Source organism: Leiobunum rupestre, chromosome 4, assembly GCF_980474605.1.
Source record: "Leiobunum rupestre chromosome 4, qqLeiRupe1.1.hap1, whole genome shotgun sequence".
Taxonomy (NCBI): domain Eukaryota; kingdom Metazoa; phylum Arthropoda; class Arachnida; order Opiliones; family Sclerosomatidae; genus Leiobunum; species Leiobunum rupestre.
Window position 1 is genome coordinate 4266854 of NC_143387.1, and position 23087 is coordinate 4289940.

The 23087-nt window shown below is 37.6% G+C and overlaps 1 protein-coding gene and 1 pseudogene across 1 annotated transcript; one reads left to right on the forward strand and one right to left on the reverse strand.

The window, feature by feature from the left end:
* Positions 1 to 1742: 1742 nt before the first annotated feature.
* LOC149945909 (death-associated inhibitor of apoptosis 2-like) lies at positions 1743 to 2402 on the reverse strand. The gene is made up of 2 exons (XM_090173226.1): positions 2382 to 2402; positions 1743 to 2197 (listed from the first exon to the last, which is right to left on the reverse strand). Exon 2 carries the CDS (start codon positions 2187 to 2189, stop codon positions 1827 to 1829), a length of 363 nt encoding a protein of 120 aa, XP_090029352.1. The 5' UTR covers positions 2190 to 2197; positions 2382 to 2402; the 3' UTR covers positions 1743 to 1826.
* A 13426-nt stretch (positions 2403 to 15828) lies between these two features.
* Positions 15829 to 15947, forward strand: LOC149945910 (5S ribosomal RNA; annotated as a pseudogene).
* The last annotated feature ends 7140 nt before the right edge of the window (positions 15948 to 23087 follow it).

A 23087-nucleotide genomic window follows, 5' to 3' on the forward strand; every position in this document is an offset into this window, starting at 1 on the left:
CCCCACAAATCAAAGACATGGAAGTAATCGACGTCATTCTAAAACCATAACCAAAAACAAGGAACACACACAGACCTATACAGCCCAAAAAAACAACAAAACCAAAGAGCAAGCCCCAAAAAAGACAGATTAGTCAGAACTCAGTTGCTCGAAGGAAGACAACCTTACCTCAGTAGTTAACCCTAAGAGACACCCCAATTTGGACTCCGTTCCGCGATAACCCCAAGTCGGGATAAAAGAGGCAAAAGGCCCAAATAAATTCAAAAGAAAAGATGCCAATGAGCACAAAACGCAATTAAAATTTTAAGAAACCCTAAAATAAGGACTTTCAGCGTTAGCGAGATTAACTTCCGATCAGGCATAATCCCCAGAAAGGGAGTCTTTTCCATCCGTCGTCGAAATCTACCGTTTGCGAGATACAACCCTGGTTTCATCCCTTCTTTGTCGAGAAACAAAATCGTCCTCGTAGTCTGCAAACATCCCCACAACTTCGAGACACCAGAAAAGATAATCCCCAGAAAGTGAAGACGCCCAACCCGAAACCATCAAATCGTTACGTTGAAACTTACCTATTCTCCATAGAAAATTCCATGGAATACCTCCACTAAAAATACTATCGTCCCCGAAAGGGCTATATTCAGATTCCCTAAGAAGAACAAAAATAGAACTATTCCTAACTTTTCAAACCAAGTGTCGGTACCATTTTTTTATTTCCCCGATCTTAAATCTAAACCTTATTTTCCCCTAATGTCAACAATTCGAGGTGACCCTAACCGCGATATGTGTAAGTTATAATTTCTTTTATTGTGTTTTATTATTTGATTAATTTTTGAAAGTGTCTATTAAAAAATCTTTACTTTTTGATTTGAATTTCGTCATTGTTCCGATTCCCAGCCCAACCATCTCCTATTTTCCCTTCCTCTTTATTGCCTCACGGATCTCGCTTCCGAGCCAGACCACGTGAACGTAATACAAGCTCTAAAGTTACATGAATGTGAGAGAGGGGGATGTCCCGCTGGTGATTGAGAATTTCATTCTCAATCACCAGCGGGACACAAAGAGCTTGGCTCCCTCCGTTCACCCGCGCCTCTCCCGTTCCTCCCCCACCCGCGCCCCCATCTCAATCACCAGAATTTCTAATCACCAGAATTTCTAATCACCAGATTCTCGTTCACCCGCGCCTCTCCTCCCTTGATCACCAGAATTTCTAATCACCAGAATTTCTAATCACCAGATTCTCCCGTTCACGGGTTGCTTTCCCCCCAACCCCCATTCACTGGATACTTTATCTCTCTCGTTCACCAGCTCCTTTCCCCCATTGCTTTCACCCCTTCTAATCACCAGATTCTCCCGTTCATCCCTTAATCACCAGAATTTCTAATCACCAGAATTTCTAATCACCAGATTCTCCCGTTCACGGGTTGCTTTTCCCCCAACCCCCATTCACTGGATACTTTATCTCTCGTTCACCAGCTCCTTTCCCCCATTGCTTTCACCCCTTCTAATCACCAGTTGCTTTCCCCCATCCCCATTCCCCAAAATTAGTTTTCCTCGCGCAGATATCTGGAGATTAGATTTTTTACCCGTTTGCCCTTAATTTTCTAATCTCTAGGTAATAAAAACAAGTTATTTACATTTAATTTTTTATTTTAGAACTTTGTTTTACATGTTAGTAGGTACTATCAGATATTCCATTAGATGGTTATCTTGTACATTACACAATTAAAACAAATTAAAGTAGTTAAGTTTACAGGCATTTAAATGGGGTGAAACGATCTCCTGCAACTTAATTTAATTAAAAGTTCTAACTCACGTATTTGTAGTGTTTAGCAACAGTATCGTCTGACATCCGAGGGACAGTCACAAACGTCTTCTTCTGGTACAGGTGAGAAGCTTTTGTCAGAGACCGTAGTTGCTTTTGGCGTCGGGGGAATGTCCCATTCTAGCGAAAGGTACTTTTTTTCCGATGGTGAATTATCCCTAGCCGGACAGTTTGGAAAGAATCTAGCATGTTCAAGTTCTGGTACGTCTCCTGATTCCCATCCTTCTAATACGCCGTGGCACTTGTAACATCGTACTTCATCGCCCCGCTGAATATAGTAGAATCCAGCCTTCGCTAGTTGTTCCTTAGTAACGTGCGGATTTCTCCAGTGACGAAAAGTTTCAAGTCGATACGCTTCGATGTCCATACTGTAAACTGATAGTTTCTATAAGCTATTGTCAACATTCTTAAGCCTAATTGGTTAAGCCTAAATTTCAATAAATGTTTTTCTATTTATTTTGGTTAGACTCTATGACTATTTGACTAGAATCTAAGTCTATTTACTTCAATTTAAACAAGGCCTAATTTCCCTCTACAGTAAAATAATAAAGTCACTTACTTTTACGGAAATCCTGAAGCCTTTGCCAGTAAATAGAGTCGAGAATGGCGGGGAACGGAGCGCGAAAATCTACGTGTCTCTTCTCGAGGAGGTCCAGGAACTAAAAGAACGTTGAGTCGTATATCTAGAGATCAAATAACACTCGAAACTTCAAGTAAATCCTGATTTCTCATTGGCTGAAACCAATTGACGTCACGGGAGAATGTAAAATGTAACCAAAAATAGAGGTTACTGCTCATCGGTTAGCGATAAAAAATTCGTCACGTGTTAAATTAGGCAAATTAGAATAGCTGAAAATACATTGCGCTTACTTCGCACTAATTTACTTCTGATACAACTTTGATAAAAATTAATCCTGTTTCGGGGCTGTAGCTTGGCTCCCTCTGTTCCCCCGTTCATCCCCCACCCGCGCCTCTCCCCCATCTCAATTACCAGATTCTCTCTCTCTCAATCACCAGAATTTCTAATCACCAGAATTTCTAATCACCAGATTCTCCCGTTCACGGGTTGCTTTCCCCCAACCCCCATTCACTGGATACTTTATCTCTCGTTCACCAGCTCCTTTCCCCCATTGCTTTCACCCCTTCTAATCACCAGTTGCTTTCCCACAAACCCCATTCACTGGATACCTTATCTCTCGTTCACCAGCTCCTTTCCCCCATTGCTTTCATCCCTTCTAATCACCAGTTGCTTTCCCCACCCCCATTCTCCAGAATTTGTTTTGCTCGCGCAGATATCTGGAGAATAGATTTTTACCAGTTTGCTTATCGCTTCAGAACCCCTTAATTTCTAATCTCTAGGCTATAAAAACAAGAAATATACATTTCCAATTTTATTTTACTTTTAATTACATGATTGCGTAAAACAGGTTCTAATATTAGACCGACATTATAAATAACGCGTTTAAATCGCATTTTATCAATATAAAAAAAATTAACTCGATCTTCGTAAGGAATATGTACAATTTCATTTAATGGGCTGAAACGAACTACCTTCTGCAAGTGCGGATTGTATAAATAATTTTATTAAAAGTTCTACCTCACCACGTCTGACCGGAATAGATATGAAATCGTCATCCTCCAGTGCCGCTGCCCTTGGTGGTGCCGGGATCTCCCATTCTTGCGAAAGGTACTTTTTTTCCGATGGTGAATTATCCCTCGACGGACAGTGTGGAAAGAATCTAGCATGTTCCCATTCTGGTACGTCTCCTGATTCCCATCCTTCTAATACGCCGTGGCACTTGTAACATCGTACTTCATCGCCCCGCTGAATATAGTAGAATCCAGCCTTCGCTAGTTGTTCCTTAGTAACGTGCGGATTTCTCCAGTGACGAAAAGTTTCAAGTCGATACGCTTCGATGTCCATACTGTAAACTGATAGTTTCTATAACCTATTGTCAACATTCTTAAGCCTAATTGGTTAAGCCTAAATTTCAATAAATGTTTTTCTATTTATTTTGGTTAGACTCTATGACTATTTGACTAGAATCTAAGTCTATTTACTTCAATTTAAACAAGGCCTAATTTCCCTCTACAGTAAAATAATAAAGTCACTTACTTTTACGGAAATCCTGAAGCCTTTGCCAGTAAATAGAGTCGAGAAGGCGGGGAACGGAGCGCGAAAATCTACGTGTCTCTTCTCGATGAGGTCCAGGAACTAAAAGAACGTTGAGTCGTATATCTAGAGATCAAATAACACTCGAAACTTCAAGTAAATCCTGATTTCTCATTGGCTGAAACCAATTGACGTCACGGGAGAATGTAAAATGTAACCAAAAATAGAGGTTACTGCTCATCGGTTAGCGAAAAAAATTCGTCACGTGTTAAATTAGGCAAATTAGAATAGCTGAAAATACATTGCGCTTACTTCGCACTAATTTACTTCTGATACAACTTTGATAAAAATTAATCCTGTTTCGGGGGGAACCCCCAGGAGGAAATCTTAGAGACTATTAACTCGGTAGAATACACTATTTTAGCAATTGCAATTGCATATAATCCTTGTTATTGTAATGTTTGATATATACTGAAATGATTATTGTTGGATAGGAAAATAAAAGAATCGTGATAAATGTTAATTTTTTTATTATAAAATAATTGGGACGATGAGTAGTATCCTACTGGAATGTATTTCGCCCTCATCGTCCCAATATAATTGATGTTCCCAGACTTGAAGAAGCTTCCTGGGCTCTCCAACCTCAAAGCTAACAGAACAATACATAAAATTTTAACTTTAGTACAGTATAAATAATTCGTGAAATTTAATTTATTACCTTATTCTAATCTCAAATTTAATAGAATCATCGCTCGCACTTTGTATTAATATCCCCTTAATTTCTTCAATTCTACATGAAGAAAATTAAAATCTAAAATTTTTGTTCTAAAAGTTATTTAAATCTTAAAATAATATTTACCTCATTTTTGATTTCGATTTAGTTTTTGCTCCAAGCAAAGAAAAAGGTTGGAATAATTTGTTCTAATTGATTTACTCCCTTTTTATACCATTTTCCATCCCCACCAATTCCTAGCCCCTATATCCTATCTCCTTCTTTTCCGTGATGAAATCTAAGTTAGTGATTGAGTGTGGAATCTATTCAGTGTGTAAATAAGTGGGTAAAGTCTGTAAATTTTTCCATTGGTTAAATAGTGTTCGTAGATAATTAATTTCGTGAGACTGGGAATTTCCACCATCTTCCTCTTAGCGTACGTCACGAGAAGATGGTTTAGGTTCGTGCAAAGTCTAACAAATTTACAGATAAGAGTCCGCATTGTAGTACGTTCTTGCATCGGACTGGTTGACTTAACGAAATTCTGGAAAAAAAAGGGTAAGCGATTTTCAATAAAGAGTCTTTTTTTGTTACGTTTTTTTTTAAAGTATTTATTAAGAGTGAAAAAAGTTACATAGGAAAAATTGTTTACAATTGTTTTTTTCGCGTGCATGAGTTTATATTATTAAATAAAATGGCAGAGTCAAATTTCAATCTTTTTTATCATTACATGACCCAAAGCTAACTAAATCCCTGTTAAATTATCTAAGGCAATGTTTTTTTTCACCAATCTTATTTTGCGTGTACTAAAGATATTTTTGTTAATGACAGGGTAGAAAACATATTTCAATGGTTCAAGACGGTAACAGATTTCAATGACTTTTAGAAAGTACTTTAAATAGAACGTACAGGAATAATGCAATAATATATTTCTACCAATGTTTTGTTTTCATGCTAGATTGCGTAAACCACCCACGTTGTCCTAACTAGTTTACCAATACTTTCTGATTCTATTTTAATTTTTTTGTTTTTGGATGGTTTATTTTATTCGAAAGTAAATGGTTTGGCGCCCATAGAAGCGCGCGCGTGTTTTCGAGAGAGGTCGGGTCATATCTCTAAAAGATACCAGATAGCGTGGGAATATATTGTTTTATCCTCTGGAACCGGATTTTTTCCAGTCAGTCACCATACCTCTCTCTCTAGCTAATGGATTCGCTAAATTCGATGTGATGATTTTTCTAGCATGATTTGCGAAAGATAAAAATATCTTGCTGTCGTTTTTTTCCCAATTTTTGGAAAACTTTTGGTAGTACGTTTTTGTACTCTGTCCTTTAGTTTTATGCAAAATATACATTACGCAATATTCGCCGCAAACGTAACTAGTTAGTCCTTGCAATCGTCTTTTGCTAAATGTCCACGTCTTACACATGGAATTTAAATATTTTCTGATTGTGGGTAAAAATGGGGGAAGCCCCATTGAATCAAAATAGAATCCCCGTTTTCGGCCATCGACGTAGACGCAAATCCAATGAGAACCTGTTTCTCCCCTTTTATCAAAATTAATGATAAGCGATTGCGGATATTTCACCATGGGTTTTAAATTATCTGAAGAAAACACGCCTAAAAAGTTCGGTGTTTTATACAGTGCCTGAGATAAGTCCACGTTTGTCGTAGTCATTTTAATAGTCTCGAATAATGTTCCTATTTTTATCTATCTGTAAACAAGATTGAAATTCAGCGTACACGATAACGACCGTAGAATCTTTTAAAGGGGTACCAAATCCTAAATCTAAACGTAGTTGCCCTCTCTTTACGGGGTTCCAAAACGTGACGTCATTGGCCGAATTGTCGGGGGTTAAATCAAAAGCATATAGGGCAAAGCCTAGAGGAAAGTGAGCCAACGCGATGTGATTTCCCTCGTCTTGGTAGAGTATCCCAGATCCCGAGAATAGCGAATGATAGGCTAGCGTAAATTGTTTACTATTAAAATTAGGGGTCAACGCTTTCGAAGGGATTTGTTCGTTATCAACGTATAGAGCCAGATAATTTAGGTCGAAATTTTCAAAATTATAAGGATTAGACTTAACGGAACCCTTATACGCTTTGTTGGTGGCTAAACCAATAATGACTCTGTTGGGCATCGGACCTAAGAATATATTGTCAAAACTATCGTTCTGAATAGAACTAGCTAATGTTTTAACTTTAATTTCAGTACGAGTAAAGGGATATTTGGCATTGCTACGTAATAATCCTTGCTGATGGGCTAATAAAATTTTAGGCATAATTTTAACTTTACGTACAATTAGAGCAGCGTCTATAAATTCGACTTTATACGCGTCGACAGTGTCGCTAAAAAGGGTAAAATTATCGCTATTTCTAGTGAGTGAAACCTTAAGTTGTACGCCATTAATTAAATATTTGTTGAAATTAAAAATGTCACAAAAAATGTTCCCGTAAAGTTCAATTTCTTTTGATTCAGCAGCTAGAACCTGACGTTTTATGAATCCTGCGTTTGTTATCAGATCCATACTTCCAGCCGTGTCATCGTACCATCCAGATGTCGCAAGGTGAGTGTTTTTTGCATCGTACCCAAAGTTGAGCAAGGTTTCGATATAGGCCCTATAGGGGTAATTTGAGGCCGATGGTGAAACCGTCGTATCATTGAGTTTCACTTCGCATTGTTTGAATAGCGAATGCAGAGAATTGTTCACGAGCGAAACGTTAGACCCGGCATCCAAGTTGTCACCGTTGGTTTTGACGATTTTTACTTTACAATATATCATTGTCATTGCCAAATCTGTGTAAGAGTCCCCGTACCCGGTACCACGAATTCGATGATAGAACTGCTGTCGATAGATGAAATTGGCTTACACCATACCGTTTGACCCTTTTCAACGCTGAGTTGAGTTGGTAGTTCATTGAAAATATTTAATTCGCTTTTAAGTACTTCCATTTTTTTTAGAGAGCAAAAATATCGCGAACCGTACGCGTGAACTTGCGGCGTTTAACTGAACTCTTTTTCTTCTTCTTCAATGCTTTCTTAGTAGTTTTTCTTCTCTTGCGACGACCCGAACCCGAACCTTCTTGCGCTGCCATTTCGTCCACAGTTTCTGTCATTCGTTTATTGGCCGACGTTTTTAAGTCCTGACCTTGCAAGACGTCTCCGAGTACTTTCTTTCCTGTAGAAAGGGCCCTTTTTCCCACGTATTTGGCAGACTGTTTTAGGAATGGGAATACAAACCTAGCTAGCCCAGAAAAAAAGCTACCAATTCCGTGTCCTTTTTGTCCCGCAAACCCAGAGAAATAAGGTAAATCTACTCCGCCCCCCGCCTGATTTAAATAATATTGCATGTAGGGACAATTTCTATCGACGTACTGATAAGCCATTCTTTTTTTTACTGAGCTCGTCGTAAATGTACTTTACACGTGACTGAACCAAACTGAAATGGCACGAATTCACCTAAACTAGTTCTTATATTAATGTCGATACAGTCAAAATAATTTCTACTCAGTTTAAGGTAATGCGGAGAATCGAAAGTTTTTGAAACGGTTGATCCATTGGGGGCGTTTTGGTCTACAACAATTGTTCGCAAAAGGGGGGCTAATGTATCCCCAACCATTTCATTTCCTACCAAATCGGAATACACGAACATAAGATCGGGGATGAATAAGTTTAATTGCATAGGGGAATCTGATCTGAATGCTACCTTTGGTGAAATATCAGTAACATTATCTCTAAATCCTAAAATTTTCCTCAACTTTGGCGTTAACTCGAGTTGATAATAATGTTTACTATAGGAAGTGTATTGTACGTGTCCACTTTCTAAACTATATTCAAATTTTCCTAATGAATCATTATCGAACTCTGAATTAGCGCTTTCCTTTAAATCAAGGTTCAAACTTTTAATACTTTCATTAAGTACGGCCAAAAGTTCATGAGGATTTTTGTAGTAGCCCTGAGGTATCTCGCGGAAGTCGTAGGTATATTTGTAATCTACTATGTGGGCTGGAGGTTTCGATAGTAATTCCTTAATTTCTATTCCACATCCCATTGGCTCGCTTATGTTATAAAAAGATAAAGGATAAATAATTTCTACCACAGCAATTTCCCAATCTCCGCGTAAACTAATGGGTTTGGCCAACGTTGTAGAATACGAGGCTAGAGTATTTTCTGAATTATTCTTATTCTTATCTCTAGTATTACTAGGAAGAGTTATGTAAATCCCAGACGTCATCTTGATTAACCCAACTATTAAACGATGGAGGATATCCTAGCCAACTAACGTACAATTGTTTTACTCCGTTTTTAGTTCTCTGACGTAAAATCTTGTTTAACTTGAACGAACGAGGCGCCCTGACCTTTTGAAGCTCTCTCGAATAGAACGTCCCTTTTATATCGATTTCTGATAGGTCTTTTATTTTATAAACGGGAGGATGTCTTTTAACTATAGCTACGACTTTAAATATTTCTTCGGTATAATTAGCTTCGAAACCCTTTTGAAATATCATTTTAGTTGTATTTATTCTAACCAAATCCCCTACTTGGAATTGCGGTTTCATTTTCAGTTTCTCGGCATAATATTTAGAGTAGATATTATTGTACACACGTAATACGTTATTTTCCGAAACGTCATTAGGGGCCATTTTAATTGAGCTATGATAAGAGGAATTGTACGCTTCGACCAAGTCCTGTAAGACTTCCAAATATCTATTTGAGGAGTGATGGGTAAAATATCTATACATTTTTGTTTTTAACGTTCTATTAAACCTTTCTACGATAGAGGCTTTTATTTCGTCATTTTCGGTACTAAAAAATTTAACTTTATTCTTTTTGAAATATCCTTGTACTTCTTTATTCCTAAATTCCGTGCCCTTGTCCGATTGAAATTTATCTGGAATTCCGTCTTTAAAAACAATTTTTATATTTTTCAAAACCTCTTTTCCCGATTTAGTTTTAAGAGGTAACCCCCACGCTTTTCTACTAAAACAGTCTATAATTGTTAAAATGTATTTGTATCCGTCATTATCTGCCTCTAACGAGCGCATATCGTTAATATCAGCCTGGTATTGTTCCCTTATATTACTAATTACTATTTTATTTCGTTGAAACTTTTTATATTTCGGCCTATGCATCGTAAAAGCGTCGATTCCTCTTAACCATTTTTCTACAGTTTCCCTACTTAAGCCGTGAGACTTTACGGACTGGAATAACCTTTCAGCGCCTCCGAAAGAAGCCGGATGCTTCGGGTTAAAATATATTTTTTCTAAAATAGCTTCGCCCATACTTTAGACTTTTGCGCGCGACTCCTTGTTTGTTTATAAGAGTGAAGAGAAGAGTCAGACGTGGAGGAGTGATCTCGGTCAAGGCTACGAGTGGGGCGGGGCTTATCTGTCCTGCGCGCACGCCCACTTTGAGGAACCGGATACTCGCGCTTAACGGGAGAACGTCGTTGTCGGGTTCTCGGAGCTAGCGGGGAGGGAAAGCCTTGGATAGCCGGCGAAGAGTTAAATTGGGTTAAATTGGAAATAAACGCGAAATATCCGATAGGTTTTGGGTGGGTTTTAGGATTTAAATACGCTTTGGTAATTTCGCTAATATTGGAACCTTTAATAGGTCGACCGTTTATTACGAGCCCCCCGTTTTCATCCCACCGTATTCTTTCGGGTACAGTTTCCAACTGATCCACCATGCTTTGCGCTTTTTGGTAATATATCAAAGGCAAATCGTCTATCCAGTCCCTACTTAGCGAGTCGAATGCGGGGGCAATTTCGATTTCTTTAGGAGCCGAGGCTTGCTTACGTAGATTTCCGTGTCTCATTAAAGCTTGTTCGTATAAAATCCATTTCGAGGCGTCGTCTAAATCTTTCATATTTAATATTTGGTCCATCTTAACGTCTAATTCAGAGACTGTCAGAGCGAGGGGGTGCGGGAACGGGTCTGGCTTTAAAACGCCGCTAGGGACGAGAATCATTTTTCTGGCGTGTTTCATTGTTTACTACCGAATATAGAACCAAGAAGGGTTGAAACGACGGGTAGAAGAAACGAGAAAAACCCGCCCCCAGACTGAACTAACAATTTCTTTTTACTTTTCCAAGCTACCCGCTTACTAGCTAGTTTTCGAAGGGTATTTTTATGACGAGATAACCTGGTTTTTTGGGTATTTGATAGTTTTACGTTACCAATTAAAGTGTTATGAATACATTCACTGATAGCGTCTATGAGGGATTTGTCGGCTTTAGCTAAAATGGCTTTTCTTTGAACGGGTTTGCAACGACCGAGATATCGGAGAGCGTCTCTCTCGATACGTACTCTACGAGACATGATTCATAACTGATAGAAATTACGAAATGTTAGTTCTATTTATTTATTTAGGGAGATAAGCGTAGCACGTTTCTCCCGGTAAAATATTAGTCAAGACTCTTTGATCTTCGGGACAAGTTTGAGTTAAATTGAATACTAGGTAACCGTGAGGTCTCGAAGTCGCGTCTTCGTAAGCGTCAACTACAAAACGCCACTTATCAGGGAACATTTGTCTAGCGAGATAAGCCACTTGCTGACGGTCTCGGGGGCTTTTCAATAAAATTATGTAATGCGAATTCAGGGAAATGGATCTGCTATCTTTTGATTGATGGAATAAGTTCTGTGTAATAAAAATAACGCTTAGAGAACGGTGATGGGTCCCTTTCACGAATAAATCACCAATTTGACCTTTACTCTCGCTCATCTGGTCGTCGATAACTAATAATATAGGATCTTTTCCGTCATAATTAGATAAAACAGGCAATCCTTCTTTAAAAACTACCCTGTGCTTCATTTTATCGTATAGAGCTTGCCATTCTCCGTAATACCAATGTATTTCTTTGAAACCCGGAACAAACATTTCTTCTTCGTGATTAATTATAGATTCAATTAAATAGCTTTTGCCACTCTGACTCGGGCCTGCCGTTACGCAATTAAACGGATGAATAAATTGCATGGTTATCTCCCTTCGAGTACTAGCGTACAAATGAAAATTGTACGTTCTCAGCTAAGCGCTAAATGCTGTCCGTACTGAGGGACGACATGATAAAATTATCTTCCAAAGATAAAGAGTGACATGTGTCATCTGATTCTAGAAAGGGTGAGGGAGCATCCATAGGCGTATACGAGGGCGAAAAACGTACTTCGTCAGGTGGAATAGAACTAGGTCTTAAAAGGGGTGAAGGTAAATTATCGATAGGGGGCGAACAGATTTGATGGGTTAGTTGATATTCTCTAAGATAATCTCGTACCATTGTCATTTTTTTTAAACGTTCCAATTGCGAATCAGTTACTGTAGTTAAGGAAAGGGTAGGGTCTTGGGTATCAGTTAAATCTATTATTTCCATTTCTGGAGAATTGGGTAAAGTTACTATGGGTACTTCCGGGAGCTCGTTATCAGTTATATCAATCAATTCAGGGGAGTCGATTATAATCATTTCCGGGGTATCAACTAAATTAATTTCTGGGTATTGTACACCTTTCATTTTAATGCCGATTTACTTAAACCTTATTCAAAAAATTACGATAAAAAAAAATCAAAATAAACTTACGTAGAGAGAGAGAGAGAGAGCGCGCTTCAAAAATCCTGGTACTAGACGCACAAAGAACAACAATAGAGTGACGTTCCCCCGGTTCAGGCACCCCCCCTTATATAGGGCCTAGGGGAAGATAGTAAGCTTATCTCTTATTCCCAAAGAACTTGTTCAGTTCTCGAGAATATATTAGGGTTATGCTAAAATTTATACTTATTTACGCAAAATATTCCATTTAACTTCATTTCCGATATGGACACTGAAGTACAAACATCTGCCATAATCACCGTCCTGAAACAAGCTTCTAAAATTATAGCCGTAGTGATTATTTTAATTACAATTTTCTTATTTGAGTTCATTTTGTGGTATTTTGAAAACGTTTCTACCGTAAAATTGTAACTTTTTTCACTGTAGTTCACAAAATGGTATTAAAAGTATACTAATTTTATGTTAATTTCTATTAATTGTATTGTTTTCTAGGATATGATTGCATCACAAGCTCTCGAGAGGAAACTACAATGGGTTTTTTTCTTCTTCCAAGTGGATTAATATGTGACGTCAATGGGAATAATTAGAGGCAGTTTCGAGCACGGGACGGTTTAATTTCGAGTGTCTAGAACTGTTATCTCAGAGAGAGAGAGAGAGAGAGAGAGAGAGAGCCGATAGAATTTGAGGGTTATTTGAAGTTTAGATCACGTGATGAATTAATCTCAACAAGATAGGAACTGATTAATCTCACATGCGTCATTTCTCTCTGAGACGCTGAACTGAAAAGAAGTGCATCCGCTTTGCTCTCCTCATCTACCGTAAACATGGAAAAACGATCTATTGGTAAGCATTATTTTATTAATACTATTACTATTTCAATAGACAAAGGCTTAACATTTTCATTTTCTATAGCCGAGACGCATACCGTATCCAAACGCAGGGGCCAAGAAAGACGTATCAACATAAAAATCACGTTAGGAGGATCAGTCTACATTTCTTTTAGTTTCGACGGATCAAAATTACAAGTTCTCTTCTTCAAAAAATCGAACGAAAATATTCTGTTTCTGACCTCCGAAGCTTTCACCAATCTACTCTCTCTTTGGGGAGAGCTTTTCGCCGCTACGCAAACCGGAGCATCGTCTCTAACCCACAACATCATCGACTATCACGACAACAACGTATCCGTCGTCGCCACAACCAACAACATCAAATTGAACTCTGCCTACGGTCATGTTCTGGATCTGGGAGCTCGCGAAATCGGTGAGTTCCAAAAAAAAATTGATTTTATTCGGTTTCAAATAAATCTTTTAAACGAACATAAAAATGTTATCGAATGCATGTACTTAGCTATTGTTAAAAACCTTAAAAAAATTCATGAATTATTATATGGAAAACCTTTCGAGGGTTTATTTTTGTACCCAGATCAATTTAATTCGTACCATCAAGTAAAATCTTATTTTGGCTGTTTTAAATCACCCTCGGAAGTACTACAAGATTTTATTAATTTACTCGTAGATAATCAATTAACCTGTAAACTTAGCTACTTTAATTTGTTTTCATTGTGTAATGCACAAGATAACCATCTAATGGAATATCTGATAGTACCTACTAACATGTAAACAAAGTTCTAAAATAAAAAAATTAAATGTAAATAACTTGTTTTTATTGCCTAGAGATTAGAAATTAAGGAGTTCTGAAGCGATAAGCAAACGGGTAAAAATCTAATCTCCAGATATCTGTGCGAGCAAAACTAATTTTGGAGAATGGGGATGGGGAAAGCAACCCGTGAACGAGAGAGAGAGAATCTGGTGATTAGGAATTCTGGTGATTAAGGGATGAACGGGAGAATCTGGTGATTAGAAGGGGTGAAAGCAATGGGGGAAAGGAGCTGGTGAACGAGAGATAAAGTATCCAGTGAATGGGGGTTGGGGGGAAAGCAACCCGTGAACGGGAGAATCTGGTGATTAGAAATTCTGGTGATTAGAAATTCTGGTGATCAAGGGAGGAGAGGCGCGGGTGAACGAGAATCTGGTGATTAGAAATTCTGGTGATTAGAAATTCTGGTGATTAGAAATTCTGGTGATTGAGATGGGGGCGCGGGTGGGGGAGGAACGGGGGAGGCGCGGGTGAACGGAGGGAGCCAAGCTCTTTGTGTCCCGCTGGTGATTGAGAATGAAATTCTCAATCACCAGCGGGACATCCCCCTCTCTAATGTGTCATGATGTCACCACGACATCGCCTCGTGTTTGTGTATCTCTCTACTATATTTAAAGTTCCAGTTACATCAGCCAATGCAGAGGAAAGATTTTTGAAATTAAAGTTAATAAAAACAAACCTTAGAAATAGTATGAAGTTCTTTAAGAATATTAAGTATTGAAAATTCACGAACGCCCAAAATTAACTTGAACGAAATATTAGCGCAGTCCAGCGCGGTAGTGCAGCTTCTGTGCTCAACTCTTTTCGTCCGGGTTCATCCTTGGAGGAATGCCTGTTCTCCTTGTAATTATTTGTAAATAGTTGTATATTCTTGGTGTAAATAAAAACACTTCCATTATTTATGTTGAAAATGAAACGTCATTTTTTAAGAAAAATCATTATTTTCAATTTAACCATGTATTTTAAATAATATCTTGTAGTCGGCCAAATTATTCCTTAGTTTTTATAACAAAAAAATTAATGGCACTCTTTGTATTCTTCTACAAATATTTGTCTAAATCCGGGGGGTGGGTAGTAATTACCCCGAAATTTGCGTTCAACGAATTGGGCCGTGTGTAGTATTGAACCCGATTGAAATTTCCACACCGAGTCAAATGCGAAATTATGTTCTGCACATATTTCGTTATAACTCGAAAACGATTCATTCCATTATATTGCGGTTGGTGTCATTCGATTAAGCACTAAGCAATACGTAGAGAATAGGGTTTAATTGTTCAACATAATGATATAACCTTTCAATATTTACATTATTTGGTTAATTTTAGAAAAAAAATAATTTAAAGTTTGGGATTTTTTAGTTTAGAAAAAACAAGACGTACGACGGTCAGAATACACACTAACCTTCTGATGTGTTAAGTTTGTTTGTGCTATCTACAGCAACTGACAACGACGGTAACACAACCACACTAAATTGTATTAACGCTTATTTGTTACTTCTGGTCATACGTTGAAAGTGAAAACCCACCTTTGATCAGTGTCACACTTATTTGTTACTTCTGGGCATACCCGAAAGCGACAAACCCACATTCGATCAGTATCAAACTTATTTGTTACTTCTGGTCATACGTTGAAAGCCACAAACCAACATTCGATTAGAGTCACACTTATTGGTTACTTTTGGTCAGTGCAGCGACTCGTACCTCGAACGGACTTTAGAAACGCCAGAAGAAAACTCCCGGGTACACCTCTATGAACATGCCGATTTACCATGTCGGAAGCTGCGGGGGCCCGTATAAACTGCTTAAAAAACCTAACTTAAAATGAAAATTAAGCAACATAATTGCGACTCTAGGTTATATGGAAACCACAGCTATTTAAAATTATAACTTTCATGAAAATCAGACCTAGATTAAAGAATGTTAGGCTAAGATATTAAACCACGCTATTGTTACTTCCAACGACGTTTTTACGCCTGTTTTTAAAGAGAACGGCCATAAGACTTTGAAAACAGCGGTTCTCGTCCGATCACCGAAGTTAAGCAACGTCGAGCGTGGCCAGTACTTGGAAGGGAGACCACCTGGGAACCCCGCGTGTTGTGTTCTTTTGAAGAACGTGAAATCACGATTCTTCTCATTTTGCTGAAATGGAACTTATTTTCAATTTCTTTAAAAATGATATTTTAGATATTCTTCAACCTTATTGTTACTTCCAACGACGTTTTTAAGGCGGTTTATAAAGAGAACGGCCAAATCACGTTGAAAGCACAGGTTCTCGTCCGATCGCCGAAGTTAAGCAGCGTCGAGCGCAACCAGTACTTGGGAGGGAGACCACCTGGGAACCCCGCTTGTTGTGTAACGAATTTTTATATTGAATTAGAATAGTAGCGCAATTTTCAATATAAATCTTACAATTTAGGCCTAAAATAGCCACATAGTTGGAAATCAAACCTTTTCCTTGTTTCGCCGTAAAAAATAGCTATTGTCGCAGAATCGTACGGGGAGGTTAATAGGTCCCTAAGCCCCAGCAGGCTGCATTCTGTGCCAATTGTTGTCCTTCCCTTCTCCGGCCGGGCAATTAAGGTAGCCTGACCGGCATCGGTAGCGACCCATTTTTAAACATTATTTCCACGTTCCCACGTTTGAGTTTTGTTTGAAGCGCCGCTAGGTGGTAACTCTATTTTTGTTGTATTTCTGTCATTCGGTATTTTTACGCGTGTTTGATTTATGTACGCGGTATTGGGAAAAGCAAATTTAGGGATGCCAGAGTTTCGTTAATAGCCAGAAGTCAGATTTCTAGATGCCATCTCTGCTAAACCCCATTCGTAAAAATATCATAAACCAATTTTTAATCGTGCATAATATCTGGTGGAAGAGATTCAGTTATTTTAAAATTAGTTAACACTTAAAAGGCAGAAGGCCCCTTTACGCGATATTTTCGATAATTATCTGGATTTTTCACAACTGCTTCTACATGGTAATCGTGTATTTCTTGAGTTCTCAAGGTCATGTTATTTTCATCGAATATATCGGATCATTTTTCGATGCCAAACAAAATCGACAAATCCTTCCAGAAGAAAAACACCGTGAAAAATTACCCACAGCGTGATTTTCTCCCGATATTGTTGCTAAAGCACCTATAACCAAGACATTTCTTACTTGAAACCCGTCATTTTGCAAACTATTTACATCATGAAGCATTGGTTTCAAGCATTTACTATATCCATATTTCAACAGGACTGGGTATCTTATTGCTGCAGCTAAATATATGCTACTAAGCTTGCTTCTAAACTTTGGATGTAAATTTCAAAGCGAATAGTAAACTAAAGTTACTTTATGTTTTCCCCTTTTGCTACCCAAGGGATTATTAAGTTCTACTTCGTCAAGGTAGAAATGGAGCCTCAAAGCTAAAGGATTTGGTCCAAAAAGTGGGTGATCCTTACAGATAGATCCATCATGGTAATCTGTCATATATCGATCATTCGAAACTCTTGGTTTTATTAATTCTTCCCAAAATCATTATGGTACAACAGGTGCTTAAGAACATCGATTATTGGTACGTAGCTCATTGTCTACCTAAAAACTTTCTTGTTTCGGTGGCTAACAAATAGTCTACAGGTTCAACTTAATTTAAATTTTCTCTGCAAAAGGTGGTTTTGAGACCATACTCAGATTTAATAATAGCGGTAAGATCTCTTGTTAATTACCGAATTTCACCATCATTTCCATTATTTCCAATTCCTCTTACTTGGTTAACCACTTCCTCAATCGAGCTCTCCATAAGTTTAGCTACATTTGCAGTTATGTTATTCGCTAGTCGCTACACTATTAGGAAGTTTGAATTTTTCGCGTATTCCTAGCACTGTTAAAACTGCTCGTTTTTTCAGAGAATAAATGTCTTGATCTTGCTGCTCAATTTTGTAAATATTTAATTCTTCGCAATTTGCTTCCTGGTCCGCATTATTTCCATATATTTCCGTGCCTTTAACTACATTTTGATTGCACTCTGATGGTACCCCTTTTACCATATGTTTTCGGTATACGTGGGTTTTTAAAGACTCATATTTTTCAAAAGAAATGTTGTGTTAGGTTCAGGTAAATGTAATATCCTTAAATGTTTAAGCCACATTAAAGGGGTATATCTTTTTAAACCACATATAGAGCAATCGTAAGTAAGCATGACGCCAAGTTTTCCCTGTGCTTTTGCTTTATGAAATATAATCTTCGAGGCATAACCTTTAAAAAAAATATATATATTGGGTTTATGAATAACGGATCGTGCATTTTCGTACGAGGATATTTTACAGAAATACCTATTTCCTATTTTTAACCTTATCAAAACCTTTACAAAAGTACCCAGAATTCATGGTCCCACTTTTTGATCGAGGGTAAATATAGTCTAAATGTTTTCTAAAAGCTTGTTAGGGGAAATATAATTGATCGCAATTTTGGGATTGCGATAACCAATGAACATAAAAAACTTAACTATGTTTAATTAAGGTAAATTAATGAAAATCGATAACTCTTGACAAACTTAAAACCACTATTGTTTAACATATTTTATAATTGAAAATTTTCCTCTGAAGTGTTTCATAAACATGAACACTAAACACGAACACTTGGAAATCAGCTTTATATTTTCGAAAAAGTTTCGTTTATATAGAGTAAATGTCTAAACCAACATGCCACAACAACGCCTCGAACGAACGGTAGTAGATAACAAATTTATAGTTCAAGTTTAATTCTATAGAAGTTGTAACACTCGATAGTACTCTACAAAATAGACTAACTTATGAATTAAAGTTTGCGGGTAGAAATCTCCACCTCACGAAAAAATGAAGCGATGGGGGACGACAAAATTTATGTTCGTTCCAGATTGTTGTTGACGTCAAACAGTACGGCAATGAATTGAGAAATAAATCGATTGATACACTATTTATGCGCTCATATACCTGCATTGAAATTTTTTTCGATAAGAAATTAAACGTGGTTGTAGAAATATAATATTAAGATTGCTTAATAATTGATTACTAACCTAAGATCGCACGTTAAAGTCCAAGGCTACAAAATGAATATATGTTTTAATCCAAGGGCGCAAAGTGAATTCATATACTGTCTAGTCGTAGTAAAAAATATCAATAAGATTTTTTTAAATCCAATTTATCTTGGGGGGGGGGGGGGTGGGTCGAAGTTAAAAATTTATCTGCCAGCCTTTAGCAACCGCCTCCTCGTATATTTTTATACTTTTGCAAAAATAGGTATTATCGTCCCCATCCCCCCCCCCCGGGGGTACCCTGAAGGGGGTCAAGAATAATTTGATACGCACATAAAGAGGTGTCTTCCCGATGGTTACTGGGGGAGGGGGGAGCAGTACAAAATCGGCAAATTTTGGGTGACGTAATTTCTTAGCAGCCCCTAGGGCATCGACAGCAAACTAATTTATTACACCCAACTGGAAAAGAACTGAAACCCGCTTTCCGCTTGTATCATTATACTCTTACCAATAAAATAAGCACGCCTTCGCTGCTCACTGTATATACACGCAATGCTGTAAATTCATTTTTCATTAGTTACACTATAATTAAGTTTTTTAAATATCTAAATTCAGTTAACCGTAAACATCATACTTATCATACATCGTTTTAATTATAGTTACCAGCAGTTTTTAACATTAAAAATATCGTTTTAGCCCAAAATTATCAATCATGATTATTCTTCCTGAAACAAAATATTACTTCTTTTCATACCGAATACTTTCCAGTTGGTAGAGCTGTAGTATAAAAATAAATAAAAAGATTCGCCTCAATAATATGTAAACGCCATATAATAATAATAAAGAATAATAATCGGCTAGGCTAATTTCGGTCGATATCCGCGACTGCCCTAAATGAAATTCGACCTTGCTGATACTCTACCAGAAAAAAAAACCGTGTTGCCAATGTTCAAAAGTCTAAACTCCCATTGCTGCATAGTAAATTTCCCACGAATTCCCACACCCCTCTTTAGCCCCGTCCCCAACGAAAACTCAACGGCAAACGTGCCATAATTTTTAAAATTTGGTGAAAATGAACTTTTTAAAATTAAATTATATTGAAATAACAATTTTTAAACATTTTGGTTGTTAGGCCTATGCATTGATTGATTGTAGTGTTAGGAGGCGCCTCATTATATTATGTACAAAATTCCACAATTAACGAAAAAAAACTGCTCTAGATAAGTTTGAGATTTCTATTGATAGTCAAATAAAAAAAATCGAAAGATAAATACCTGCAGACATGAAAATTCCGACAAAATCAACGTTTTGGAGCAAAATCACTTTTCCCCGTAGAGTCAAAATGGACCCCAAAAATTCCCACAATCTGGCAACACTTAAAAATGTATCGTGAAATGTTCGTCAAGGTCAAGGCCGTTTATAACATGGCCGAAGAGAATCGCCGCTGCAGGGCTGCAAGCCTACCAATGTTAAATTATCGTTCCAAATATAAAAAAAAATTATATAGATTCTCAAATTGTTAGTGCAAATTATATTCCACTAAAATATTAAGAAACTCAAATCAATGAGGACCTATTTAAAAGTATTTATTTTTATCAGTCACATTTTAGACTAGATAATAAAACAAATTGGCGAGGACGGATAACAAGTTTGAATGTGTGCCAAAAATGTATCGAAGGAATTGTGAATGCTCAGAGAGTGTATGAAATGCTAGTACAAGCCGCATTTTTTAAAGAATAAACCGTAACATTTTGAAAACAATTATCGATTTTCTCACACGGCAATAACAAATTATTATTTATAATTATGTATAATAACTCAGTTTCAGGCTTAGGAGTGCAAAATATCTAGTACGGTCATAGCAAAGATACTAACACGTAATTCCAGTACACTGTCGACTAGAATTTCGAAATCGGCCCGTTTACGGTGATATTCTTAAGTGTACTTTCGCGTATTAATCCGGGTAATGAACGTCTAGCGATTGCCTAATTGTTGAAATTGATATTTGAACATTTAATGACAGTTAATCTATTGAAATTTCATATTAAACAATTTGTAAGAATTAAGCCTAATAACAACAATCAAAATAACACAATATACGTATTGCAATTTTGGGATTTCCACGCAACTTGTTTTGTAATTACCCTGGAATAACGAAACGAATCTGTAATGGATTATTTTACTAAAAATGTATTTTAATGTTTAAAAACACTAATCTATGATAAATGTTCAAATATTGTTAACTTCGGGATTACCACACAACCGGTTTTAGATTAACCCTGGAATCACGAAATAGGACTTTTATTATTTATTTCACTTGTAGTACGAAAATGGAATTTTGTATAATAGTTTTTAAATACTAATCTATAATAAATGTTCAAATTTCACTTCTAATATTTAGGCAATAGACATTCAAGAAGAAGAATTCAACCGTAAACCGATCGATATCGAAATTCCCGTCGACAAATTACAAAAGAAGTTCCTGTTAGTACGCCTTCCTTTGTGCGCTCTGATAAGTCTAAGAAAATGAAGGATTCTGCTTGGAAGCGGTATGTTCGGCTTAAACGTCGGCAAGCGTCTCATAATTTAGTTCAGGAAGCTTACGATAACTACAAAAAGGCTCGGAATGCTCTAACAAATGCCGCTCGGAAGTGCAAACGCAAACATAAAAATCAGCTGGCCAACTTGATTTCAACAAATCCGAAAGCTTTTTTTTCGCATATCAATAGCAAAAGAATAAGTCGTTTTAAAGTCTCCCATCTTGAAGATGACTCTGGGAATGTAATCAGGGACCCTGAAGATATAGCAAATCTACTCAATGATCATTTTGCGAGGGTTGCGTCTAATGTTCCATCCTCTGCCCAAGGAGTTCCCCCTGCTGTTGCTTTGGGAGCCCTCGTCTTTCCACTTTTGCTTGCACGCCTGATGATGTTTTTAAGCAGCTCAACAATTTGGATTGTTCCAAGTCTGCGGGTCCCGATGACATTCACCCGTATCTCTTAAAAACACTTGCCATCCCTCTTTGTCACCCTCTGAATTTATTATTTAATCAGAGTTTTTCTTCTGGCGTTGTACCTCAGTCTTGGAAAATAGCTAATGTTACTCTAATTTATAAGAAAGGGAAGCGTACCAATAAGGCCAATTATAGACCTATTAGCCTACCTAGCCAAGTCTGCAAAGTGTGTGAGCGCATAGTGAAGTCAATATTGGACCGATTTTTGAATGAAGTGGAGTTCTTTCACCCGTCCCAACATGGGTTTCCGCACGGAAGGTTTTGCAGCTCTAATCTTCTTCAAGCGACCTACGATTGGACTAACTGGTTGGACTCTGGTTTGTCTGTTGATGTTTTATACCTCGACCTTGCGAAAGCCTTTGATTCGATACCATTTGCTGGCCTTGCGGAAGCGATTTGTCGTGCTGGTATTATTGGTCAGGCGTCTGACTGGGTTGTTAGTTTTTTTACTGATCGATACCAACGCGTAGTTTTTAAGGGCTGTTTCTCGGACAGTAAAGAGTTGCGTATCGGAGTCCCCCAAGGCTCTGTTCTGGGCCCTTAACTATTCAATATCTTTATAAACAGTTTGCCTGAAGTCATTCGGAACGCAATTATTCTACTTTTTGCTGACGATTCGAAGCTTTATATGGCTATTACGAATGATATGGATTGTGCACGCCTACAAGCTGACTTACACGTGGTACTTAATTGGACTACTGACCGTGGTATGCATTTCAATATCTTTAAATGCGAAGTCCTTCAAATTGGCTTCAAAAACCCAAATTTTACATATACGATTCATGGTTGCGCAATACCTTCTGTAACTAAAGTGAGAGATCTGGGCTTAATAGTTGATGACAAACTTAAGTATCAAAGCCACTCTGCAAAAGTTGTTGCTCGTGTGAACTCTATTACCGCCGAAATTTTTGCTTTTATAGTGAAGCCTTTATGAAAACTATTTACACTTCCTTGATTCTACCGATCATAGACTATGGCTCCGTTATCTGGTCCCCTTCGCTTATAACTCCATTGACCCTCATTACAAAGGCGCATAATCGTTTTACCAAACTAACGCGCAACTTCCAAAAAAATGCTCCCCACCAGCGCGATGCCAGCTTAAAACTTTTGGCTCCGTCTGATCGCCACGTTGTCAACGATTTGGTTTTTTTACACGACATTTGTCATGGGCGGATTGACCCAACTTTAAAACAATTATTTGTGCCTTCGTCTGTCACATTAACACGAGGGCATCATGGAA

What these genes read in the sequence shown, in the direction of transcription:
- LOC149945909 (XM_090173226.1), bottom strand. Translation starts at nt 2,189, where the DNA reads ATGGACATCGAAGCGTATCGACTTGAAACTTTTCGTCACTGGAGAAAT.